This window comes from Chenopodium quinoa, unplaced genomic scaffold (assembly GCF_001683475.1).
Source record: "Chenopodium quinoa cultivar QQ74 unplaced genomic scaffold, ASM168347v1, whole genome shotgun sequence".
Classification (NCBI taxonomy): Eukaryota; Viridiplantae; Streptophyta; class Magnoliopsida; order Caryophyllales; family Amaranthaceae; genus Chenopodium; species Chenopodium quinoa.
The window spans coordinates 2342698-2370591 of record NW_018743919.1 but is presented as its reverse complement, the minus strand read 5'-3'; the positions used below and the strand labels follow the sequence as shown (position 1 = coordinate 2370591).

The window sequence follows — 27894 nt, the reverse complement described above, 5'->3', positions numbered from 1 at the left end:
ATATATATATATATATATATATGATTTATTTTACTATTTTATAATTTTTGACGAAAAAAACACATAATAATTTAATTAAAGTGTTATTGCCTATTACAATAGTATAATTTTATTTTTTAATGTAATTTATTAAGCGACTTTATGTATTGTTGTTTTGTATTTTATTCGTTGTTGTTAGTTATATGACAACTGAATTTAATAATATGAATAAATTGTAAATATGAAAACTAAAAAAAAAAGGTTGTAAATATGATATTTTATCGATTACGTATTAGGTTAAAATCTTTAATGTGAAAAGATAATTTTTTTTTTCATTCTTTGAATAATTTAAATCCTAAATCATTATTAGTTGTTGTTTAAAAAATAGAAATAATAAAAATAATAAAAACTTGTATACTATTTATCTTCTATTTCAATAAAATCACTTACTTCGTTCACACCCATATGTCTTCCATCTAACAAAAGTGGATAAATAAAACATGTTAGCAAAAAAAAAAATTATATAAATTAACCGTTATAGTCTTATAAAATAAATCAATATATTTACCAGGAAGTGAAAAATTGTTGTGAAATTGTTCTAAAAATTGTAATTGTACAAAACCAAATATATGCATTGGAATTTTTTCATCGTCCCTAATCGCCCGAACAATAGTATTTTGGAAAATTGAATCATTATTTTGTTGTCACTAACAATGCGTGCAATATTGCTTCTTATTTGTAACGAATGAAAAGTATTTAATTGAGTAAACTTTTCTTTTAATTAATTTTGGACGAATTGTACAAAGTTGGCTTTAATTGAGGTATGAACGTAATCAAAATTAAGTTAATTTGATGACTTGATTAAGCTACCTAAATCACAAAAAAATTGTTCTAATCATAAAATTAATTAATATAAACTACAAAGGTTTATAACAAAATTTAATAAATGTAAACAATTTAAAAAGATATAATACCTTCTCATCCAATAGGACCATCAGGCGAGAAAGTCGTACTTTGATTTTCCAACCATTTTTGTTCGAACCTAATTCTCTGATTAAATCAAATGTGAGTGTAAAAACAAAATTTAGTAAACAAAACATAAACATATAATCGTTAAGTATTCCAATTAAACACAATGTAAGCAATAATCACAAATATACATTTAAACATGGATTTTAAAAATTAAGCTAAGAATTACTCAGCCATTGATGACTAAAACTGACACAAAATTCGCTTGATTTGGTTTTGTATTGATACAAAATTCTGTCGGTGTTGTAGGATGTGTCAATTTATAATGGTATGCATCACAAATTTTAATTTATTTATTATTAAGGAATAATTTTATTTCTTATCATAAACACTATCAAGATTTATCTAAGATATATAAATCCTATATCTAAAGATGATTTTTTAAAAATAATTTTTAGTTTTTTAAATAAATTAAATCCTAATAAATCACTATTCGTTGTTTTAATTACGTGGCAAAATTCTTAAATCTCATTCGTCACTTTTTCTTAGGTGGCGAGTGAATTTATTAATTTCAAAATAAAATACAAATCTAAATTTTAATTGGTAGAAATAATACCTTTGCTTATGTGGCGCGCCGAATGCTCTCAAAAAATGCCTATATATATATATATATTAGATTAGATTTTCATATTTAGTTATCTTATATATCTAACATCACGGGAGCACTCGTTAGCTTTTCCGTAATAAAAATTTGGAGAGTAAACTATGCTGTGTAAAACCCAGTTTAGAGATAATCGGGAAAATACAGCCGCATGATTGGACAAACAAATGTCATCTGAAATTTAATAGATTCTATATATATTTAATTTATGAAATTCACCTCTAAAATTTTCAATTTAATCCCAACTCGGTTTAAAGCGTACCAATACTAATTAATTAGCTCGAACTCCAAATACTTTCTCTCTCCTCTTTAGCAACATCAAATACAGTTCGATTGAATCGAAGTTAATACAAGAGTGTTTGAGATGGCTCAAGCGGTCGAAGAATGGTATAAGCAGATGCCAATCATCACTCGATCTTATCTTACTGCCGCAATTGTTACAACAATTGGATGTTCTCTTGATGTACGTTGTTTTCTTCTTTAATTCAATTAAGAATTCAATTACTTTTCTAGTTTATGTGATTTTTGTTGCTGTTTTGATTGATTTTGCGCTTGGATTTTGATTTTTTTGGGTATTTTTATTGAATTGGGCATCTGGGGTTGGTTTTTTGTTTGATAATTTGAACTGGGTATTGTTCAATTTTCTGGGATAGTTAGACTTTTGTTGATTGTATTAGTTTTGGGATAATTAGGGTTAGTTTTTTTTTTTTTTTTTTTTTTTTTTTTTTTGATGATTTGAATTGGGTTTTGCCTACAATCTTGAATAAGCGTAATTCTGAATTGGGCATTTTTGTTGGATATGTAATTGAATATTAAGTTTCTGCCATTGTGTTCAGCATGTTGGTAGGATGTTTATATAATGAGCTTGAGGCAGATGTTTCTGCTCCATTTGCTAGTTTGTATGGAAATGATTTTGAACGGGTGATGCCTATTTAGGGGCTTTTGTTTATTTTCTCTGGAATGAATTGCGGCTTGCATTTATGATACATAACTTTCTTTTTGTTTCAAAGAACTGATGGTAATGTGATTATTGTTTGAATCTCAAGAATCCAGGATAGGATGTCGTTGCGGATTTTGTAGTATCGTTGTGTCTATCTGTTATAATAGATTAATAGTATGAATCACAAAGCAGATTCAATTGATAGTTGAGTTATAATTGGGGTTGATGACTTGATGTAGCATAGTTAGAAATGATTTAGCATAGTTAGAAGCGAGGATGCTCAATCATTGACTATAAAGTGTTTTGATATAGCTCAGATGCTCGGTAGATGTTAATTCCTATTTTATTTGGAGACCTTTATGAACATATATTTTTTTTTAAAAAATTTAAAAAACTTAAGAAGTGAGTCTATAGTGATAGGTAAAGGAACTAGTTGTGAAGTACTTATATTTTTCTGTCGCAGAAATGCCAATTCACACACTGCTGCTTTTGTCTGTTGCTTCTATTGTGTAATGCAGTCCAAACCTAGCATTGGAGTGGTCTTTCCTATAATTTTACTAATGCTCACCTGGCTGAAGCTTATAAGACGTTGATTTTAGCTTCCATAAGAGATTCTACTGATTGCATATGTACTGAATATTAGCTATGTGAGTTTGGGTGTTTTTTTAGTCAATTTATAGAGGCCTAATGTAACATGTTGAAGGCACATGACTGGTGTTTGGCAGCAACATGTATATTTGTGTATGCATGCCGCATGCACTATTCCGGTCATATTAGAGATAGCATGCCTTATTTCTTTTACTAATATGTAGGATTATACTGATATACCAATCTCAGATTGTAAAAGTGGCTGTCTCTGAAGTTTGATACTAAATACAGGCTTGTATCTTAAATTTTATTATTATTGTTATCTTAGAATTAGAAGCAAATGTGAGGCAAAGGTCATGTGGTGAATTACCGATCTGCCTGCAACTTCTCTATATTTTAGACTCCGCATACCACCTATGTGTCAGACTGTCATTAATATAGTCTTTTATTTTAAAGTAACTAAGAATTTGTTAAGTTAACTACTTCCAGTTGATAACTTTGTCATGCATTTATCTGGGAATACAAATACACATGATATGTATTTTAATGATTTGCAGATTATTTCCCCGTACAACCTGTACTTGAATCCACGGCTAGTAATGAAGCAGTATCAGTTTTGGCGACTTGTTACAAATTTCTTGTACTTCCGGAAAATGGGTAATTTCACACTTTTCTTCTTTTTTCTCCCATCAACTTTTTGGCTGCAGTTACCTGTTCATGTGATGTTTAGTTGCCTTATGCTGTATATGATTATCCATTGGGGTTTGTGAGTTTTCTCGTCTTGTGAAAGCATTTCTTTCACATTGTTGGATAGAGGTCTTGCACATCTGGTTAAATGTAAATTACCCTACAAGTCTTTATTTGTAAGCAAGCTAAGTCTGTAATATGACTTTAACACTTAAAAATGGTTTTTTTTTATTTGTACTCTCTGTTTCACCTTGACTGTCTTGGATGGGGAAACATAAATGTTAAATGGAGTGTTAGAAATGATAATAAATTGCACCTCTTAACAGAGCTAGGCATTGACATCCAGAAAGTACTATCAATTTTTTAGGGCGTCCAATTTGAAACATTCTAAAACAGGTACTAGGAAAATCCTACTCAAACGTAGGAAGTTAAATTTGCCTATTCTTGAACCAAACATTTTGATACTCTGATTAGTGGTTGGCCAGAATTAGTTCACTGAAGCTGATTTGTTTACTTCAATATGATTTCTTCTTCTTGTTAGATTTGGACTTTCTCTTCCACATGTTCTTTCTCGCGCGATATTGCAAACTTCTGGAGGAGAACTCATTCCGGGGAAGGACTGCAGATTTCTTTTACATGCTCTTGTTCGGGGCTACTGTTCTGACTGGAATTGTTCTTGTTGGAGGAATGATACCGTATGTGTCTGAATCGTTTGCAAAAATCATATTCTTGAGCAATTCTTTGACATTCATGATGGTCAGATTTTTTCCCTTGCGTCCATTTTTTGCATCGATAGTGGTATCTGCTCTTTTATGGTGTCCTCATATTTTTGGTTAATATGCAGGTGTATGTGTGGAGCAAGCAAAATCCTTTTATCCACATGAGCTTCTTGGGCCTCTTTACATTTACCGCAGCTTATCTTCCATGGGTAAGAACTGAATTAGGATGTATAAACTATCTTCTTGCTGTCCTGTTAATCTGTTATTAAAATCATGGAAACCAAATAAACAGTACTGTAAAATATTGCATATAAAACCTCTAGGTTCGTGTATCTAAGTTGTACTCATTGTCACTAGCTCACAATGCTGGCTGCCTTTTCGATAATTATTTGCTATTTGGGACAATGTAAATGGTGAATAATAGCATGCTATTCAAGTGAAGATGTCAAGTTACTCAAGTATATGTGTTGCTATCTGGAAGTATAATCACATACAAAATACTAAATTGGTTTCTCTAATTTCAGGTGCTGTTGGGATTCTCTATCCTGGTTGGCGCCAGCCCCTGGGTTGACCTTCTGGTATCTCCTCTAAACCTTTTTGTATCTTTTAACGAAATTTGGTAGTTGGTTAGATTTCATATACTACGTATTTGGAATCTTGTTAGAGACAAAGTCACTCTGTGAAAGGAATTGAACTTTTCAAGGATAGACAAGGCATTATCAACTGCATAGCTTACATGTCACCCTCAAATTCTTATTTTTTTGGTCGGGAACTTGAGGTCTTATTATTGAGGAATGAGGACTGTGTTTTGTGGTAAAATCGGAATACCTAATAATAAATTTGGTTCTCGGGTCTTTCTATAAGGACTGTGCACTAAATTTAATGCTGTTAACCAACTGTTAAAGAGTAAAGCTTTCTTATGAGAGATTTTCCACTTCAGGGTCATTAATAAGGGTTTCGAATAAGTCAGGGTTGTTTTGAGTAAAGGCTAATATATAGTAGTTCACTTTTGTTAATTTTTCCTTATGAAAACCTTTCTTGAGTCTAGGATCAACCGTTTCTTGTCATGTTTTGCCTATTTGATTTATAGTGTACCTAATATTTGATGTCCATATAAATATATAGAGATGATTTTGTATCTCGATATCCTGCATTAGTTATGAACTTTGCCAGTCTTTTCTTGGCCTCCATTGGCAACAAGCACTAATGGTTCTGATTTGCAGGGAATGATTGCTGGACATGCTTATTATTTCCTTGAAGATGTATATCCAAGAATGACAGGTCGTCGCCCTCTTAAAACTCCGTCCTTTATTAAGGCGCTGTTCGCTGATGAGCCTGTTGTGGTAGCACAGCCCGGAAACGTCCGTTTTGCAGCCCCTGCAGCAGACGAGCTTCATCAAGATTAAGCCCTTAAAAAACCAAGACTCTATAGCCTTGTGTTTTCTTGTAATTATTTTATGTGCGGCGATAGTTGGGGCTGAACACGGTTGTTGCCGTTGCAAGATTTCATTTAACTGATGACTAACTATAGGCTAATGTTAATTATTGTGACAGTGATGATTACTCTTTTGGGAATGTAGCATTGTTGCTGTACTGTAAACTTCCAATTTGGCTTTTTTGCAGTCAAAGGTAAGTCACTGGATATTTTCCATAGTGTAGGCTAGGCCTATTCTCCGTGCATTTGTTAAATTTCCAATACTTCTTTGGTGCTTATGCTTTGAGATACGAGTTACGAGTTTATTGTGTTTAACACAATCTTGAAATGAGATGTGTGGATTAATTTGAATTTGTTTTTCTTTGATCTGCCTTTTCATTTGCCAAATGCTCGTAAACTTCTAATCTTCATTATGTTACTGTATTCTCGAGAGGTGAACTCTATATTATGTGAAGGCAACTTTGATGGATTAAACTTTATTTGAGCCAAGGTGATTTTTTATTGTTGAAAGGCGATTTTTATGTTGTACAAAGGTGGTTTCATAACGTATTAGTCCATATCATATCACGATCTCCCCTAAAGCGATTTACAAAGTACTCCATATTACACTTGCATGACCTTAAGTATCAAGCTGGAGTAAACAATACTTTTGTACTTGCTGTTGCCATGGTGTTAAGCATTGTCTACAGAAGACGACTCAAAGGGAAAAACCCAGAGTTGAGTTTTCATTCTGAGAAAAGCTTTACTAATTATTCTTTGCTTCTTTCTAGTTAAAAGGATAACAATTCAAGATCGGCCCTAAACAAGACTTGTGCAGCAAAAGTGTTGGCACGAAACTTTGTGCTTAGTTTTTGAACCATCTTTGCGTAGTGCAATTTGCAACCACTGAAGCAACAAAGAAGGCATCCATGACATATATGCCCTTCTAGCTGTAACACGATCCCATAGAACCCTACAAAAATTAGGGAAAAACTTCCCATTGTTTAGCTGCAAAGAGCTGTCATTTGCTAATCAAAACGAATTATGATTTTCATAGGGCATACTAATCAATAGTCCAGGAATTCTTTATGACAAAATTTGTTGAAGCTTAATATTGTGCAGTGTCTTAACTCTTGCAATTGAGAAGAATTGCATCCCAAAGGAAAACACCAACCGCAGGGCTTTGCAATTGAGAAGAATTGCATCCCAAAGGAAAACACCAACCGCAGGGCTGAAGATGTGGCGCCTGAGTCTAACAGATTGGGTGATATATGCCTGAGATTCTTTTTGGAGGCAGTTTTCGCAAGATGAAAAGGACCAGTGCCGAAGGTAAGATCTCAACAAGCTGCATCGATAAAATAATTGGCAAAAAATGTCTCAGGTACATGTAGGATTTAGGCTTAAAAACAACAATTTGATGGGAGTAAAAATTATACCATGTAATAGAAAAAGTCCAGGATTGGATGATCCAATACATCGAGGGAGGCATCCACATCAAATGCAGACACGAGTACCTACATCAGGTGAATGTCAATACACATTGCCTAATCACTGAATTAACAGACTAGGATACTTGTTTTCAGACACAGGTATGTGTCCAAACATGTTGAAGTGTCGAGTAATTGGCGTGAAATAAAGAGTCCAAAATACTCCTTACCAAGTTAAGCAGAATAGGTAAGTAGGAGCAGGAAGCAACATTGGTAGTTTAAGCTCAAACATAGAAAATTGGCAAAAAGACTTTTATGACACCTAAGTGAAGAAGAAGAAGCTCACCACAATACATCTTATGAGAAAGCAGGTGAAACATACAGCTGCTACTGATCCAACCTGGCAATGTCAGAAACTGCAAGTTAAGATCTTTATGTTATGGGAAAAAAAAAAAAAAGAACTTAGAGGATGAGGAGAGGGAATATGAAATATTGGGATTTGGATGCGGTTGGAGCAGCTTTGGTTCGTTACTAAAGGCACACTAGAATCTGTTCAAATTTCTAGTTCTGAGGTTGTAGAAATTGACTAGCCTCAAATGTATGTGAAGTTTCAAGATTGTCAACTAATGTTAGAAATTGAAGTTATCTGTTTAAACTTCTGAAAACATGATTAGAAGTATGAAAATCTGAATTTTAGGCAGAGGATTAAAGGTTTCTCCTCAATCCAATTCTTCAAAAGACTACTCTGTGTATGGAGAAAATGCAATCCATGAAAAATATATGTGTGATACTGGACTAAAAAATGTTTCAGATAAAAGCACAAACCTCATATAGTTTCTTACTTCTCCCTTTCGATTCAATTGGGAACTGTCTCAGCATTAGAAATAATCTGGAGTCATTCAGGGAAAACACAACTAGTAAACACAATTACAAAGTATATTGGTATAACAAATCTGCATCGGTGTTCAACTTTAGAGGATCAAACATTTAAAACCTGACCTTCGTCCATAGAACAAGAAACTGATCGCAGCAACAAGTGAGACAGCTGACAGAATTTAAAGAAGTATGAGAGTACCGATATAGTGGTCCCAAAACAAAACATCATCATCAACAAAAAAAGAACCTGCAATAAAGATCCGTCCAACGGTTTCCACTATTTCATTGTTATACAGCCAGAGAAAAATCCAGATGCAAACCTAAAGAACAATATGTTAATATCGTGGATTCAAACCTTTTGTAAGCAAACTGGTAACATATCACTGACATAAAACATACAAGTAAATGTGAGTTGTAATAAACCTGTATGAAGTAAATTCCAGCATTGAGCAATATGTAAACAAGCCTCAGTTTATCAGCTGGTAGATATCTAGCCTGATGATTAAATTAGTAATCACTTGTTAGGAAGCAAAGGAGCTAAAATGAGATGTTGTCAGTTACAACTTCGGTACCAAATGTAAGCATGGAAACATCAAATTAGACTCTACCTGATGATCAATCTCTGCCCAAAACAGGACAAGGAGAGTATATGTGGAGAAAAATAGAAGTCCGGGAAGATCCAGTAACACCAACATTAAAACCTATTATAGGATAGATACACAAAATGTCAATGCACATTTCTGTACAAATTTTCCAAAGATAAAGAATAAAGTGCATTGTGTCAAAATTTGCATGCTCTAGAATTTGCTCAGAGACTACTATAAAAAGAGACAACTCCTGGTAAGTGATAGCTGGAGAAGATTTATGCATTCAAGAACAGCGAGTCATAGACTCATGGGCCAACATGAGAGAAAAATATGCATGATGGAAAAGACATGATATTACATTTCATGGTTTGAACTAAACATTCTAAAAAATAAACCTTCAAATGAAAAAATAGCATAACCATATATTTATAAATTTTATCAGCTAAGTCCCTAACTAATCATTGGGAATTAAGAATCATAAATGGCAGTATGTACTTGTGCAAGGAAAATACAAGTAATAATCTTTTTCAGTCATTACAAGGCATACAAGAAATCCCCCAGTAATCCAGCATGATGGTTACATTGACATGTCAGACTGCAGAGAGGAATTGTGATAATAAAGTGATACTCCCTCCATCCTTAAATGCTTTTAAAACCATACACTATGATTAAAGATGACTTATTGCATGTTGGAGAGGTAAAAACATACACAGAGAAAATGGGTATTGTATCTCAACTCAAAGTCTTTAATATAACTTAAGTACTTAACCCTTAATGAAAGACTAATTCTACTGCCAATTTCATGATTGCATTTTGTTTCTTAGCTTGTATAGTATCAAAATACATATTGATATGTTAATCACATTATGACCGATTCACGGTGCATAGAGTGTAAAAAATACAACACCAGCCAAAGTAAGGAAAGAACGTCTAAGGCAAGGAAGAAAACTTACCCTAGGACTCAAAATAAATACTTGCTTGTGCAGGCCAAATACAATTGCCCGAACTGAAAATATAAAACTCATTGTCAAAACACATAGGAACAAATAATAACCATTTTACTCAAAAAATACAGAATCTAGCAATCACCTCCATTTACAATGAAGTTCATAAGATGAAACACCTTCTGTAAAGTCCATCTATATTCGGGAACTCTCAACTCGATTCTAATTAACTGAACCTGCAGATTATAAACTTATAATTGAGAACAACCAGAAAACAGTTACTTTGCAAATTCCATTAAGTGATCCCCTTTAAAGAAACAGAAGCACTAAGCTCACTGGAAAACACACCGAATATTGAATTTTCAAGTTTCCTCACCATACATTAAATAGATAGACATTTTGGCATAAAAAATTTCAAAAAATCCAATTATCATTCTTTTCACCCTTCCTCCCCCTTTTCTGACATTAAACAGAAGATTATCAGCCATAATGTAAAAGAACAAAAGTAGCTGTATGAGTAAATAAAAAGCAAATGTATCAAAATCATTATCAAACCAAAAATCCAGCTTTTTAATAAAATCGAGTCCGAAACATCCAATCTAAACCAAAATAATTCGGCTCGATTTTAATCGGACTTTGAATTTAATCCAAATAAATTAGTTACAGTGTTACACCCAGGCCTATTGGCCTAAACTAACAATTTTACTCAAACCAAAAATTTACTAACTCCCATATACTCATCCCATTTCCCAACATCATCCAAACACAACCATTTCCATCATCGTAACAATCAAAATTCAGATTCTCCAATAAAATTTACTAATAAAAATTAATATAAAGAAAACCCAACAAATAATTCTCAGCATACTACAAATTTAACTATTCGAGAACAAATTCAAGGGAGGAGAGAGAAAGAGAGAGTTACCACTTACCAGTGCAACAGAAGAAATAAGGGTAAAAAGAGCAGAAAGAGTGAAAAAGATGGCATCTTGCCACCCTACTGAGTCATTGATTTCATTCCACCAACTTGTAATTAACCTTCCAATTCCAACATTATTCACCAATTTCTCAAATTCAGATGTCATTGTTGATTCCCACAAAATTTTCTGAGTTGCCCAGAATATTTTTTCTGGGTTAAAAAGTTGGAGAAGAAGAATCACTGCAGATTAGTGGAAGTCAGCTTCCAGTGTTTTGAATAAAGCTTATTACCAAACAGTCTTGTGGGTTTCTTGCAAGGTCAATGCTTGAATTGACTAGTGGATACCTAAAGCTTTTGATTTTAGATTCAATTTCAATTTTGAAAGTTTATTCCCTCTTCCAAAATTATTAGTTGTATACTCTATTATTCCGTTGCATAATGATTTTCGTATATAGAGTACAGAGTAATATATTTACGATCTAGATAGATTAGAGGAATCTCTTACCACCCTATTTACTGTCAAATGTTGACCTGTATAGATGGACTGATTCAACCTATGAGAGGTATTGATCCAATATAATCTTTTATCTTACCAACAAAATAAAGATGAATTCTGCATAATATGAAGTAACAAACAGACTTTGTGTAATAGGCAAGAAATTTACCTTATAACTTAATCTAGAATCCCCCGTATTTGAGAGGCATTCTTATCTTTTCTTATCACTTTCAAGAATTTGTCATGTAAAAAGTAGGTAAAAAAAAAAAAAACACGTAAAGGTTGAAGTCTAATTAGGTCTTTTTCCTTACCAAAAAACAATTTATTTTCGTGTAATGTGAGTAAGTTGGAAATCTTAGCATTTATAACTGATAGTTCTTTTTTTTCTTGAACATTTCGCAACAATAAAAGCAATTGATAGTTGGCTACTCCCTCTTTCCCTAATTTCTTTACTTCATTTTCAAAAGTCTAAATTTAACTCTTAATTCATTAAATGTTTGTATTTTGTATATATATTGTATTGAGTAAATTTCAAGTGGGGGAATGGTTCTCTCTTCCATTGAAAGTTAACTCCTCTTGCCTTTGTGTATGAGTCTCGAGTTGTTTAGAAGAGCGTGTGATATTGTCAGTTTGAAATTTAGATCTTGATGATCCTTAAGTATGGTATCAAAATTGAGTTCATATGAATTAACATCCTCCTAATTTGTTAATTTATGGGGTTTTTTTTCTCGAGAGAGTAAAGTTTTATAGGTTAGATGTCACTTAATTTTACATTTCTACTTACTAAAAGGTCTATTTAAATTTCACAATACAATATCATACTTATGTCATGAATTGTACAATGATTAGCCTTAAATTAATAGAGATAGTTTAAATTTTATAATAATTGCTGACACTTTTGCAAAATATGATCATCAACTATCCTTAAAACTAAAATGATAGTAAATCTAATTAGTGACATGATATTAAATCCAATTATTGAAATGATATTAAATCCAATCCGATCTTAGATTAGATAAAGTCCAATGCGAAAGTAAATTTGGAATGATAATGAAATTACTGCAGTAAATAGTAATTAATAGCTGTATTTGTGGTAATTAGTTTTTGGTAATATTGATTAAGAAAGCCAATTTATCAATAGCAGGATCCGTGGCGCAATGGTAGCGCGTCTGACTCCAGATCAGAAGGTTGCGTGTTCGATTCACGTCGGGTTCAAACCCCCCGATCATAATACGGATATTTTAATTTTTAAATCTTAATCCATTTAATTTAGATGTCACTTGCAGTATTTTTTTTTTCTTCGACAAAAGTTGCTGTAAATTATAGAGAGGAGTATTAGAGACTTTAAGTTGTAGGAGAGCAAATGGAACTTAAGATGGTTTAAAATTTCAACGCAATCATTAATTCTCTTAATCATATAAAGTAAAGATGTTAAAAATAATTTGAGAAATTGATTCATAGTGTAAGTGCTAATGGTTCATTGTTGGTATGCATTTTGCAACATGAAAGTGCACTCGACTACAAACATTTTTATTAACCTTTACATGTTATGGAGATTCATTGATTTTTTAGTTACACAAGCACTTCATGTAGGTGGCGTATCTCGTATCCAATACATTGGATTAAGTAAATAAATTCATTACATTTCTTATATTCCAAATGAAGTATTCTCTTTTATTTATATTTAGGACACCCAAATGATGTAATCACTTTATCAGTTTATCTAATGCACAATTCCATTCATTAACTAGGTTAATCATTGAAAGGGATTAAAAAATACGGAGTAAAATAGAAAAGTTGATTCATTGTGTAAATGCTCAAGGTCTAATGGATATGATTTTGCAACATAAATGTATATTAGTCTTTTATTTATTTATTTATTTAATTTTTTTTTTTTTTTTTTACTACGTGTCTATGAGCTTCAGTTATTCTACTTTGTATTAACTTGGATAAACACTTTATGAAGGTGGTGTGTTCTGTATCCGATATATTCGTATAGAGCATTTAACAAGCTAGTAAATTCAATGCATTTCTTACATGGTAAAGTTTTCTCTTTTTCCCTCTTTTCTTAAGCACATAATAAATAAATAAATAAATAAATTTGGAGACATTTACATTTACGAATTCACAGCATTAGCAATAATCTATTACGAAGTACCTTTTATCAATTTATCTCCTCTCAAAAAAATAAATAAAAGAGTGCCTTTTATTATCTTACATAATTATATAATCATACAATTTTATTTATTTTTAAACTAATCAACAATGATTTCAAATTTCTACCCTATTCGTATTTATATCCCGTGTATTTACATGAGTTTAAAGTCATGCAACATCCGTATCCATTTCGATGCAACGGTTCTACTCCGTATCAATTAGACCTATACTAGCCAACATACGAGTACGTGTAGCAACCAATTCTGCAAGGAAAATTTGTAAAAAAAAAACCTTTTAAATGCCTCATTTTGCAAGAAAAAACCTTTTAAATGATTCTTTGTTTAAAAAAACCATCACGATCAATTTTTTTTTTAATGAAACCTGGGCTCTCTTTTTCGACATTAACTCCCAATTTCAGGCGTTGACCCACGAGTTTCCTACTTGCTGCCACTTATTTTGATAATTGCACTCCCCTTTTTATTTTTCCCTCTTATTTTCCCTCCAAAGAATTTCCTCTTTATTCTCTCTCCCCTTTCTTCCATGAATGCTCTGCAACACTATCACATCAAATTGGGTTTCTCTCAGCTTGCCATTAATACTACAACTATAAATTGAGGTTAAGTGTAAAATCATTAGCTCTATACTCGAAATGGTCAGCAGCATCCCTCACCCCACAATACCACCGTTTCACCACTCACACCCACCGAACCAAACCCTCATGCCATCAACGCCCAAACCGCAACCTACACCTCAATTCACCACCCAACACTCTCCATGCCACCACCTTCATTATCCCCACAACAGAACCACAATTGACATCATAGCCCACCATTCACACCCCTCCTAGCACCGACCCACCACCAGCCGCCGCACACAGCAGCAACACTGCCCAGCAGCACCACCAATCGAATTCGGCAGCCCCACAAATCGTAGCAACAAGCACCAATTCAGCCCCAAATTGATGACCCATTAGAGCGGGCGCTCTTCATTATGACGCAGGCGCTCCTCAATCATCCAATTTCATTAATTTTGGGCAGAAGCAAGGAGCGTTTGCTCCAATGGGTATGAGCGGCCTGTCACGTGCCGACTACTTTGCCCTAGTCACGCACCGTGCGCCACCCGCTTACAGTCCGTCGTAAGACGAGTCAGGCTTTCTCCTTGGCACTTACCCCTTGTGCCCACGTAGCACAACTCCTTGTGCTGCTAGTATAAGTTTGCTAGCACGATCCCTTTGTGCTAACAAGTCCCCTTTGGTTGAACTAAGCACTCACCCTTAGTGCCTTAGTCCGAATTTACGACTAAGTGTCGTAGACAATTGAGCACCCAAGCTATCACCCTTGCTGGTATGCCCGATCACTCACTTGGCACCCTCGTGCCTTAGTTTTCCTCACACTCTCTAAGTGTTGGAAGGAAAGGATTGAGTTGCAAGAGAACACAAGTGCTTAAGAAAGGCTTTTTGTATTGCTCACAACTTATAGCTCTTAACTTGTTGATCTCTCAACTTAAATGTACAAATGAGCCTTGGAGCCTATTTATAGTGCTCCATCCTACTTACATGCTTCTCTAGAAAATTCCTAACCTCCTCAAATGGAGGGTTCTAGTCTACAACAATCTAGAGTGTTCCCACCTCCAAAGGAACATACATACAAGGAGGTTTCTACATACTTCCTACCTAGAATGTTAAGGACTACACTAGAACATTCTAGAACTTTACAAGAGTTATGTACATATGTAGAGAGACCTAAAAGACTCCTAATATGTACCAGACCTTCCTTGATTATTCTAGAGTCATCCACTCTAGAATAGTCTTCAAAAGAACCTCGTAGATAGCTCCGGAACCTTCTAGAAGCATCTCGCGTTTTCCGGACTACCTGCTGCCAAAACTCGTATTTCGGGACCTTGTCTCGGAAAACTGACACCACCATCGTCTTCCTTGGCCCAAAATACAGTGGACCCCCAAATTTGGGCCCATTTGGACTTCATTTGGGTCTCCAAACGACCCATTATTGTGTTACTGTCAAGTGGGTGTTCACTAGGATTCTAAGCAAGGTGCAATATAAAGCTCTTTAGGGGGAAGTGCTTACCTGAGCACCAAGGCAAGCCCCCTAGCCCCGATTGTTGCCTTGCTGCCTAGTGACCCTCTTGACGCCCATCCTTGGTGTGGGAGATGACCCGTGACAGGCCGCTCCGTTTTATCGGGTCCAATTGCACGGAATTAAAAGAAATTGGACGGCTGCGATTAACTAACTCAAATTACGAGTGAGATCAGAGATGATGGTATTTGAATCGGAGATTATGGCCGTTGATGATGATGATACGTGGATGCTGATGAAATCAGAGCAACAAAGTGAATGAAAAAGAGGGGGGAATTCGTGGGTCTGATTGTTTGGGAAGTAGTGGGTTTTTGTTTTATTTCGCTTTATTTTCTATTTTCTTTTTTGCTTATCCAAATGTAGGCTGCAAAGTAGGATAAATCATGGGTCAACGCCTGAAATTGAGAGTTAATGTCAGAAAAGAAAATCCAGATTTTATTAAACAAAAAAAAATGATTATGGTGGTTTTTTTAAATAAAGAATCCTTTAAAAAGTTTTTTCTTTGCAAAACAAGGTTTTGAAAGTTTTTTTTTTTTTTTTTGACTTTTCCTTTAGCAAAAAACTTCATAAACCCCCGATAGCCAAAACTAAAACCCTATTCTTTCTCTCTCCTCAACCTTTCTTCAACCTTCATCAATGGCGTTATTTGCCAGATTTCGATCAAGATCAATTCTTCAACTCCGAAACTACTCGTTATCTCCCTCATCAATCCTAAGCTCAGATTCCAAAACAATCTTAACAAGCAAAGAGAAATCTAGGGCAGCTCTTTCTCTCCTAAAAACTGAGAAGAACCCAGAAAAAATCCTCGACATTTGCAGAGCAGCTTCCTTAACCCCTGAATCTCACCTTGATCGCGTCTGTTTTTCTGTCGCCGTTTCTAAGCTCACTGAATCGAATTACTTCGAGGGTATTCGCGTTTTTATTGAGGAACTTAAGAAACGCCCAGATTTGCGAAACGAGCGTTTCATTTCACATTCTATTGTACTTTATGGGCAAGCTGGTATGAAACTTTTCTCTTCATTTTCTTATTATTTTTTTCATTTAAATAGATTATTAAGCAATTTTGTTTATTTGGGTTGTTGCAAGAACTGTGAATTGAGGAATTAATTAATACGGAGTAGGAAAATCTTGTTTTGTGTTTGATATAGAATTGGATTTGGGTATGGGAAATGATGAATTGAGTAAATTAATCCATTGTTATTGCTAGAACTGTGTAAATTCTTGTTTAAACTTCAAATTTGCTAGCTGTTGATGAATTTGAATTTAAATCCTCAGTATTGTTTCAAAGTTGTAATTTTTGCTGAGTATTGTGTTGGGTCAGTTCAAAGTCAAATTATAAGGAGTTGGATAATGTATATATTCTGTTCATTCCTTGAGGTTGAAGGTGGGATAGACTTAATTTTACCTTCGACGACTGAAGTGATGAAATTACTGATTCTTACAGCTTTTTATGAGCCAATTTGGAAATTGAATTGTTCTGAACTGTGAATTGAAATCCCTTTTAGATGTGAAAACTAGGTTTTTGGGTTTTTTTTGTCAGTTTGAACTGATGTGTGTATTGGGTGAAGTTGAATGGCGTTGGAACAGGATTTGGGGGATGATTATGGTGGGAAATTTGTAATGTTTGAACTTAGTGATCAGTTACATTGTTCTGGCTGAATTTGGCTCTGAAAGATAGTTTTAGATGAGGGATATAACATATGTAAGTATATAAGACAGTTAAGAGGGAAAGTCTTTGGTTTGGGCAAGCTAGAATGAGATTAAATATGCAATTATTAAGGTATTTAACAATGGAGATATACAAGGGTATGCGATGGAGTAATTTTGGTGGTGGTTCTTAATCTTGATGTTCAGCTTTTGTTTAACTCTGAAACTTGCCAATGTGATGGAGTATAGAAGGCTATGTCAATCTGACAGCTCAGAACTCAAAATTTTCTGGGCATATGTGGGTAAGGCTTTGATTGATTGATTGATTGATGTGGGTAAGTGGGTTAGTGAAACCATTCGAATCTTTTCACCTTAAGAGAATTTCATTAAGTTCAAATAGGGACATTAATAAATTTATATAAGTGCAGATAAGTTTCAAAGGAATACCTAAGTACAATCCACAATTCAGATGTGTTTCAATAGGGGGCCGCCCAAGTTAATTTATAACTGGCAACTGCATCAAGTTTCTGATAAATGTGGTAAGTTTTACACATTGTTTGGATTGAGAGAATTGGAGAGAAAGGAAGAGAAGAGAAAAGAAGGGATTCATCCTCCCTTCTTTGGATACCTTTTGATAGGGGGGAAGGGATGGGAAATGGACGGATTCATATTCCCTCTTTAAAAAACCCTCCCTCTTTAATAAACCAAATCCCTCCAATGTTGGAAAGATTTGGAGGGAAAATGTAATCTTACTTTCTCCCTCCCCTTCCATTCCTCCCTCTTCTTTCTTCTTCCCTCCCTTCTCTTTCTCTTCCACTTTGCTATCCAAACAAACTGTTAATAGTTTTGATATGTTGAGATAGGTTGAGATCAGTTCAGATAAGTGAACTTGAGGTGATTAGAAATTTGGAACACATGGTGTGTTTGTTTCTAACTTAGATGTCCAGACCCAGCTGATCTCTGAAATTGCAAGTTCCTGTTTACCTTTTTTATTGGCCAACAAACTGATGAACAATGCTGTTTGCAGGTATGCTTCAAAATGCCATTGATACTTTTCAGCAAATGGAAGAACTGGGTATACATAGGACTGTCAAATCACTCAATGCTTTGTTGTTTTCCTGCATTGTTGCTAAGAAAAATAACGAGGTCAAGAGAATTTTTACGGATTTTCCAAAAACGTATAACATTCAGCCTGATATTGAAACTTATAATACCGTGATCAAGGCTTTTTGTGAGGCGGGTGAGTCGACTTCAGGTTATTCAATCTTGGCTGAGATGGGGAGAAATAATTTTAAGCCAAATGCAACAACATTCACTAATATGATTGCTGGGTTTTACAAGGAGCAGAAGTTTGAGGATGTGGGAAAAGTACTAGAGTTAATGAAAGAGCATGGGTTGAAACCAGGGCTCAGCACTTATAATGTCAGGATCCAGAGTTTGTGTAAGTTGGGAAGGTCATTCGAGGCTAAGGCTCTGTTGGATGGGATGCTTGAAAGGCATATCAAGCCGAATTCAAATACCTACACTAATTTGATCCATGGGTTCTGTAGGGAAGGGAAGCTTGAGGATGCAAAGACGTTGTTTAAGAGAATGATCAACCATGGATGTAAACCGGACACTGATTGCTACTTTACTCTTATTTACTACTTGTGCCAAGGTGGTGATTATGAGACTGCATTGCAGATTGCCAAGGAGAGTATAGAGAAGAATTGGGTTCCGAATTTTACTACCATTAAATCTCTTGTGGAAGGTCTGGTGAGCGTTTCAAAGGCTAATGAAGCTGAGGAGCTTGTTGCTCTAATGAAGGAGAAATTCCCAAACAATGCTGATCTTTGGAAAGAAACTGAAGAGAAGCTATCACAGTAGGGGGGACTAAAGAATTGATCTTCACATGCTTTGTTGGATATTATACGATTAATAACATTGTAGCCGAGATGTCTGCTTGGATACTACTTCGTAATTTGTAAAAGCTCCTGTTTGTTCTTAAGCCTAGATACTAAGCTTTTTCAACATAAGATAAGGTCATTAGCTCTTTTTGCTTGCTGATATTTCCTTAGAATCCTTTCTTTGTTGACCCAGTGATGGTGCTTTTTTAATGGCCACTCTCATCATTGCTGTTCTAATTATTGTTTTGAAAGCAGCAATAATTTGTGAAATCTAGCTAGAGAACATATAAATTCAGATTTGCTATTTTGTAGACGTCTTTTTTAAAACAGCTCTGTGTAGCGTGTTCTCTACTTTGTATTACACCATTACTTCTATAGCTGAGGCGGATATTATTGCTATTGAGATACAAAGATCTATCATTAATATCTCAACAGCTGCAGGGTGAGACTCACACACACTAGTCTTGTAGTGATTTATGAAAGAAAGAGGGCTGGAATTCTGAATTCTCTAACGTGCACACCTTTGTATAAGTAGCATTACATGCGAGATCTCATGTAAAGTGGAAGAGAATTTTATGCTTTCAACTTGGCGCCATATTATTGATGTGCAAAATATGTTTTTGTTTGGCTTCAACTTGTTAAAAACGGCTTTGCAATTTTTATTTTTTTTTGAAGAACTGTTGTAATGATTATTCAAAATTGGAAGATAGAAAAAGCAATAATCCTGGATTTGTGTTCTTTTGTGATACTCATGAAATCCAGAGAACAACAAATGGAATAGTACTCATGACAATAGACCAACAGTACATCTTCCCTTTTACATTCCTTTACGCCGCATCTACATCCTAAACTATTAATTTACAAAAAGGCAAAGTACAGGTTAGGAGGACTAATTACCATTTCTTTTGTAATCAGTCCTCACTTGTAAAAATCTTGCAGCTCGAGAGGTTGGAGTCTGATCATCGCTAATTCGCTATAGCTTTCAGGATCTCAAAAATGATCCACTCTTGACTACACAGTGAGCTTGAAAAGAACAAACTTCATGCATGACGTAGAGAAGAGTCTGACAGGCCGACTCTGGCATAGTGCACATCATTTCCATCAAGCGAAACCATTCAGCAACTTAAAGAGTGAAGCGGTGAATATTCCACCTTAACGGCTCCTCACTGTAGAGAGTGATCTGTTCCTCATGTGCTGCACTCCATATGCTGCAGTTGAACCTACTGTTGTAGAAGCCACAAGCCAGCTGCACGAAATTACATATATCCAGCTTTGCTTAGTAGCTCATGTCAACCAAATGGTATAAACAACTATACTCTTTCACCAATATACCTCAGATATGTGACGTATGTCTGTGTCTCAGGAGTCCCAAGTTCAGGCTGCAGCAAGGCACCAGCGACTAAAATGATCTGGAAAAATGTATTTACCTGCCCAAAGACTTGTCATGGCCTTAAGAGGACACATGCCCCACAACACAATCCAGGAAGTGGGAACTGAGCTCCACAAAAACCTAAACTCACCTTGCTGATAAATAAAGGTTCAATCTTTTCGGGATGTGTTCCATCAATGTTGAAGAAGTCGTACCAACTCTTCCACTGTACAAAGATCTCTGTTTGTAAAGCAGCAAAATATATTTTTTCCCCCTTAACAAAAACTACCAATTCATGAGAGGAGACTGACCTTCCAACTTAAGCTACTGCCTCTTTTGTAGAAAGCACCGCCAACAAGGATTACGTCCCGCAGCACCACAATGCTAACAAGCCCAGCTTCACATTACCACCAAAGCTTCATAATTAGTTCTCCAAACATGTAAACACTACTGAGTACTGACTTATGCCCTTATCTGTGTGTGTGATTTTACACCCAAGCCTATAAAGCAAGAATATTTATGCATATACTTGAACCAAACAAATTATCCATGAATGGCATAGAACTAATTCAAACACATATCCCAGACTTGATTCAAATGGTTCATCAAATAATGAACACAACAGTAACACTTGAACCATCGCAAAAATATAAAACTTCAGGATCCAGAAAATGGGAAATTTAATGAGACATATTGACTCCAATTTATATTTGGCTGCTGTGTTCTATTCCTCAAGGCACGAAAATTCCACAGAAGTAGATAAGACATCAAATGGAGGAGATGGGATGACATTTGCAACTCAAACTAAACCAAACAAGCAATTCCTTTCATAAAAATCTTATAACTTTTTTAATCGCAATTATCAAGGAAGCTGTAATTTAATTTAGAACATAGAACTATTTACTAAGCTGTTGCTAATATCCGTAAAAAGAAACACAAGCATTGAATAAACTCAGCAAGTGTATCATGTCTTGATAAGAACAAAGCCTATATATGCAATATGGAACATGATTCTTTTTCCTAACCCACATGTAAACAGATAGGTCACTTACAATGTAGAAGACCTTTCTCTACCATTGCCACAGCAACACATCCAACTAAAACCTGTACCACCAAAATGCATAATTGCAGACCTTTAAGATAAGTGGACAAGTGTATTGTGTGTGTGAAATCTCTCAAAGAATGAAGCTTGGAAGAGAGAATTTTAGTGTATCATTCTTATATGTATTGTGTGTGTGTGCAATTTCTCAAAGAATGAAGCTTGGAAGAGAGTATTAATGCTCCTTTACCTTATCCGCAAGAGGATCTAGATAGGAGCCAACAACTGAATTAATGCCCATCTTCCTGGCAAGGAATCCATCCAGCTACATAAACAAAAAGATTTAGGTCTTGATACAAAAAATCTGATGATACAAGATTGAAAGACATTCTCACCCAATCAGAAGCACCAGAAATGGCTAATCCTGCAAATGCCGGAAGATACCATTCATTTACAATCATCCTGCACATAATCAGATATTCAGATCACACATTAAAACCTCCTTTTTCTTCTCCAGTCAATCAGCCAAACACCTCCCAAATCCTCCGGACCAACAAAAGACAGCATGAAACTAGCAATAGCCACAGGTATAAAGGAAAACACTAGCAACCATAAGTTCAACATAAGTTATGAAGACAGTCAAACCAAAATCCTATAAGTGCATAAGTTCAACATACTGCTGACTGCTCTCACTCATTTACATAAACCGACACAATTGCGTACATGTTATAGTGGTTTTTAAAAAAATCTACACCATATCCTTGCCTTTACAATAGTCTCTACAGGACCGTAGCCCTTATTATTTCTAGTCTTGTGAATGGCGATAGAGTAAGGGGAAACCGGGAACAAACTCACCGTAGCTCTTCCCCCCTGGGCCACATAAAGCCACAAATGAAACTTTGCGATTGGACAAAGATTTGTCTAGTCTTCTTCATAAACTCATATCCCGGGTTAAAGCTAACAGAAACATTATACGAAGTATCATTCTAAAAGAATGACACTCTCTAATTCGAAATTAATAGAGCATATACTCACTCTTTTACCACAATGTTGAAACAATAGTTTGTCACACATAATAGTGATCAACCAATGAGGTCTTGGCCTAGTGTTCTAATGGCATGTGCACAATAGGCCACAAGCTCGAAACTTCCTCCCCCATTCGTAAATTGTAATGCCATTGTAGCTCATCTAGAACCAATCATAGTAGCCTTCTTCTAGTACTAAAATTATGTTCTTGAATCTTGATAGTTCATAACATAACACTATCAAAAGTACATCACTAACAGCAATTTTGAAAGTATACTAGCTAATTTAAGAGCAATTGAACAAGAAATGCTTACCAACCGAGTAAAGGACCCGAAAGCAACCGCGCAAACGAGACGAAATTAGGCAAATTGACAATACTATCAACCAAACCACCGCCATTAACATCAACCTTAGCATCAATTTTCTCAATCCTCGCATCCGAAGAAGGCTTAACAAACCCTAAATTGATCGGAAACCCTAATTTAGCATTCTGCAAAATCTTCAAGCTACGGGGCAAAATGACGTCGCTTCGAACAAGAAGTGGGGTAGCAGATTGAGAGAGCATCCATGGAGATGAAGAGAGGAAGAGGGGTCCATTGAAGAGAGAGAATGAAGGGGAGATGATGACGTCAGAGGAGAGAGGAGAGAGAAAGCGAGATTGAGAATGAAGAGGAGAGAGAAAAGGGTTTCGAGAAAATGGTTGTTGGGATTTGATTTTGGAGATGATTTTAAGATTAGGGTTTTTGATGATCTTCTGAAGGGATCTGAAGATCGCCATTGTTGTTGAGCTTGGAGATCAACTGAACATGGAATTCGATTGTTTTTGATAATAATAACGAGTGATTAAATTAATTGGGGAGGAAGAAAGAAAGAAAAAATGGAGGTTTAAGCAGGGTTTTTTAGATGGGAAGAAGATGAGAGGTGGCACAACACGTGGTTGACTAGCTATCCATTTTTATTCCGGTTGTCATTGTGAAGGAATCAAGTTACATACGGTTGTGGCTCCTGCGACCTGTGAGGCGTGCCTCGTGTCGAACTCATTTATTTGAAATTGGCTAGGCTCGGTCCATAGCCTAGCTCACTATTTACACATTGTGCTGAATTTTTCAAAAATACATGCCAATTAAAAAAGGAAAAATTAATATTAATAATTTTTGTTCTATTTTTTTTTTAATAATCCCACTTTTATCCCAATTTTGGGGGTTGTTTACTTTCTTCAATCTCAGTTACCGGTGACCGGTTAAATGGGTTATTTTTATTTATTTTTTAAGTGACACGTGTAATAAGTTAATTGGTTAATTTTTTTTAAAAAAAAAAACAAAATTGAAAAAAAAAAACCAACAAACCCTTGACACCGATCTACCACCCCTTTGACGACGGTCGGCTGCCCCAACTATCTTCCCCTGCGCCGGTTTCCCCTCCCCCCGCGCCGGTGCTGCTACCCCCTCGCCTCCACTGCTCTTCTTATCTCCTTTTTTGACAAGCTTTCTCAATCAGAAACCCCCAACTTCCCTTGAAACCTCTCCATCCACTCGAAACTTCCTTAAAACCACATCCCCTATTCGCGAAAACCCCCAAACACCCCTCCCCCACCATCAAACCCTAGCAGCTAGGGTTTCGGGGTGGGGGAAGGAGTGATTTGGGGTTTTTGGGAGTGGGGGAGAATTTCCTTGGTGGTTACGTGAGGGAATGGGAGGGTGTTTCGAGGAAGGAGGAAAACGGCGACGCTAGGAGTGGGGGAGGCGCGGCGGGCTGGGCAGTGGGGTGGAGGTTAGGGTGGGCCAGTGGAGGAAGGGGAGGCTGGCTGGTGTTTTGTGATTTTTTATTTTATTTTTTTTATAAATTTTTTGGACCAATTATGACTTGACACGTGTCAAGTGACTTGATTTAATGGGTCATTGATTTTTGTTGACCGATTTGGGATTGAAGAAAGTAAACAGCCCCCAAAGTTGGGACTATTTCAGAATAATCCAAATTTGTGATTATTAAAGGAAAATGGAACAAAGTTGGGATTATTAATATCAATTTTTCCTTTATAAAAAAATGATTCTATAAGGTCGACGGGTCGACCAAATACGCATGAATCAACATGATAGCATGTTTGTGTCTATGAGACTACGAGTCCCATGTATTCCCTCTATCCCTATTTTTTTGCCCCATCAAACTTTTCACGGTCTCTAAGACATATCTTAAACCCTAAATATCTTCATTTCCGTACACGTAATAATTACAAAAATGTGATATTTATAAAATATACAATGAGACGAATCTAATTAGATCCTACGTGATTATATTATCTCTTATAGATTAACAATAATTTATGGTCAAAGTTTTCAATGTTTGACCCCAAAAAATGACAATGGGTAAAAAATAAAGGGACGGAGAGGGTATTACCTATGCTTTTTTCATGTCAGGTGATGTTGTGCCATAGGGTTGCAACTTGCAAGTCACATGAACTAGTGCTCTTTAAATGAAGGTGATATCTAAAATGATACTCCATATAATAATTTAATAATTACTGTACTCTATACATGCCTAAATAGGGTTCTAAATGGTAAAACTTTAAAAGTTGCAAACAAGATAAAAAAAACCCAATAAATATAAAAATTGCTGTTATGTGATGATAATTACTAGTAATATCTATCTACATATATACTGTATGTTGTTTAAGTAAGAAGGGTATATTCTTTGATTTTACTTGACTTTCATTTATCTAAACTTAACAAATATGGTATTGTTTGATAATTAGCTGTTAGATGATTGATATAGTTGATTGTATTAACTGGTTTGACTAGCTGATTATATTAGATGATTTGACTAGCCAGTTGTAAATAACTGATTGTGTAAAAGTGTTTGGTCAACAACTGTTTATTGTTAGCTATTTAAGTGTATTTAGTACTCAAAAAGGTAATTGTTCAATAAGCTAATTTCAAAAGCTTCTTATTGTTGGGTTTCGTAGAGTCCGACTCTACGCGGAAGAGAAACCCGCCTAAGACCCGCCCACTAATTTAAGGCATCTAAGCATGCAATCACATATTAAACAACAATTAAGAGAGAGAAGGAAAAGACATTCATACCCTTGGCGCGTGCTTCGTTCGATCCCGAGCTCTTACTTGAAAACTCGAACCCCGCAAATGCGAAGGTCTCCAACGGCTCGTACCCACGAACCCGACCCGAACGGTCCTAGTCCCGAAGGTTAGTCAGGAATTGACCAATAAAAACTAGAGTTTTACGAACTTAAGGTTTTCTCACTTTTCTAAGGAGATGCCTTTTTAGTTCCACTCAAGTGTTCTTCCCAAATCCCAAAACTTGGGTATTTATAGGGAAATGAACCTTGATTTCCAATTCTCAATCAATGTGGGAGATTTGCAATTTCCCTATTTTATTTTAATCAAAACAAAATAAAATTGCAATTTAATCAACAAGTTACAAGTGGCAATGGGAGTAAAGGGAGAAGGTGAGGACCACCAAGGGAGGGGACCAACCCACCTTGCTCCCCAAGGCAAAGACCAACCATTGGTCCCCACACAAGAAACCGGACCACTCCTCCATGTGGCTGGCTGGCAGCCTGCCTTGGTTGTCAAGGTTGCCAGCTGGCGCCTAGCACTAAGGCTGGGCAGCCCAGCCAGCACACACGCACAGCCAGCCCGCAATACATGCGCAGCCAGCCAGCACAAGACCAGCCAGCACGCATGCCTCGCTGCTGCTTGGTGTGTGCGACTAGGCTGCTGCCTGCTAGCACACACGCACAACCCAGCATTCCCAGCACGCTGCTGGCTGGTACGTGGTGCTGTGCGATGTGCGAGGCTGCTGCTAGCAATGGGCCAGGCCCTAGCACGCTAGCAAGCACGCACAGCCCAACACGCTGCTAGCATGTGCGATGCTTGCGGCTAGCGATGGCTGGGTGCTTGGCCTAACATGCTAGCAAGCACGCACCAGCTTGCGGGCTGTGCTAGCCCATGCCTAGCACGATGCGATGGCTAGCGCTGCAATGCTAGCACGTCTAGCCACGCATGCACAGCCACACCACACGCATGCACGCATCTTGCGATGCTTGTGCCATGTGATGTGCGTGTGCTAGGGGATGCTAGACACACAATGCTTGGGACCTTGCCTAGCCTAGCACTCACATGGCTAGGCCAATGCGAGGCTACGACTAGGCTCGAACTTGTTACTTGATTGATTTCACGTCTCGTCGAATTCTAAATTCGACTCGACTTGCGACGCTCGGTCTCGACGCTCTAAGCTCGATATCCGACGTCTTTGTTCGTAATACTCTGATGACTCATCAAATCCTTCGGATTGATTCGTCGTCTCGGATCGGTTGTTCGATTGGGTTCGACCCGAAGGGTTCAGTCAAGATTAAGTTGTAATATTAATTGTACATTAATATTACTGATCGGAAGCGGCCTTTACCTAGGCATTCCGATCACTTGACCTTACTGAAGAATTAGCTTTCTAATAATTCTGAACCCTCTATCGGAATAATACACTTGTTGGAAGGACACCATTCCTTTCACTTATAATGAGCCTTTTCTAAAACAATTTTTTGGGGCTTTTTCTAAAAGAGATTTTTGACCCCAAAATACTCTTTTATAAGCTATTTATCAAATACCAAAATTAGCTTTTTAAAATGGTCAAACCTCTAATAGTTTTCAATAAGCTAAAAGCTTTTAAAAAAACCCTTTACCAAATAATAGCTTTTAAGTTATCTAAAATTATCTAAACTTATAAGACTTTACTAAAACTTATTATTAAACCTTAATTATTAAAACTTAATAAATTGTAAATTGAATTTGAGTAATTCTTAATCCCTATAGCTCTCATCAGTTATCACACCTTATGTTAACTTGATTTTCTCCCGTCACGAAGAAAAAAAAAAAAAAAAAAAACTTGTTTTTCTCAAGTGATCGTAATAGAGTCTTGTCCCTTGCTAAAATAGTAAATTGTTGACTTATTGTTACTAATTAAGTTATCAAATTGATCATTCCCTTGACCCTAGTACTAGTCATATATGTCATGATGTCAATATGTATTACTTGGTACGGTATGTTTTATATGGCTCATCTGTTCCAAACTGATTTTATAAATTAAAACCTATCCAATCACCCAAACAAAAACCTTACAACTTTCCAACAAACATCAACTTTCATTTAGTAGTTAATCACACAACATTGACAATAATGCTACGCATATTATTGTAGTATTCTATCTTAATGTAGTCGTGTATACAATATACATTTAGTCTTTGTACCATGCTCTTCCGACTTTTTGAAATAATGTTGTTAGACTACTATTTATTTATCTATTTGTTTATTTATTTTTGACTGTTATTTAAATGTTTGGTCAAACATCCTTGCATAACTTACACCAAGAAAAAAAAAAAAAAAAGAAGAAAAAGTAGAGAGGGGTGGGGGGGGGGATATAATTTATGTAAATCAAATATGAAATAATGATCAAGAATTTGAGAT

The 27894-nt window shown here is 35.8% G+C and overlaps 4 protein-coding genes and 1 non-coding gene across 5 annotated transcripts; 3 read left to right on the top strand and 2 right to left on the bottom strand.

Annotated features, from left to right (window-relative positions):
- The first annotated feature begins 1734 nt into the window (after positions 1-1734).
- LOC110687348 (derlin-2.2) lies at positions 1735-6329 on the top strand. The gene is made up of 6 exons (XM_021863990.1): positions 1735-2072; positions 3695-3794; positions 4366-4580; positions 4669-4752; positions 5068-5121; positions 5767-6329. The coding sequence occupies exons 1-6, from the start codon at positions 1974-1976 to the stop codon at positions 5947-5949; spliced, it is 735 nt and encodes a 244-aa protein (XP_021719682.1). The 5' UTR covers positions 1735-1973; the 3' UTR covers positions 5950-6329.
- Positions 6330-6864: 535 nt separating this feature from the next.
- LOC110687347 (tobamovirus multiplication protein 1-like) lies at positions 6865-11194 on the bottom strand. Its single transcript, XM_021863989.1, has 11 exons — positions 10724-11194; positions 9937-10027; positions 9801-9853; positions 8869-8961; positions 8684-8755; positions 8508-8580; positions 8384-8429; positions 8210-8273; positions 7731-7784; positions 7394-7471; positions 6865-7302 (listed from the first exon to the last, which is right to left on the bottom strand). Exons 1-11 carry the CDS (start codon positions 10874-10876, stop codon positions 7210-7212), a joined length of 870 nt encoding a protein of 289 aa, XP_021719681.1. The 5' UTR covers positions 10877-11194; the 3' UTR covers positions 6865-7209.
- A 1155-nt stretch (positions 11195-12349) lies between these two features.
- TRNAW-CCA lies at positions 12350-12421 on the top strand. Its single transcript has one exon. It is a non-coding gene; the product is annotated as a tRNA-Trp (tRNA).
- Positions 12422-15981: 3560 nt separating this feature from the next.
- LOC110687345 (pentatricopeptide repeat-containing protein At1g61870, mitochondrial-like) lies at positions 15982-19569 on the top strand. Its single transcript, XM_021863987.1, has 2 exons — positions 15982-16456; positions 18131-19569. Exons 1-2 carry the CDS (start codon positions 16093-16095, stop codon positions 18967-18969), a joined length of 1203 nt encoding a protein of 400 aa, XP_021719679.1. The 5' UTR covers positions 15982-16092; the 3' UTR covers positions 18970-19569.
- A 127-nt stretch (positions 19570-19696) lies between these two features.
- On the bottom strand, positions 19697-23430 carry LOC110687346 (cardiolipin synthase (CMP-forming), mitochondrial-like). Its single transcript, XM_021863988.1, has 8 exons — positions 22738-23430; positions 21793-21859; positions 21648-21722; positions 21411-21462; positions 20670-20755; positions 20510-20584; positions 20322-20416; positions 19697-20235 (listed from the first exon to the last, which is right to left on the bottom strand). Exons 1-8 carry the CDS (start codon positions 23199-23201, stop codon positions 20142-20144), a joined length of 1008 nt encoding a protein of 335 aa, XP_021719680.1. The 5' UTR covers positions 23202-23430; the 3' UTR covers positions 19697-20141.
- Positions 23431-27894: the final 4464 nt, after the last annotated feature.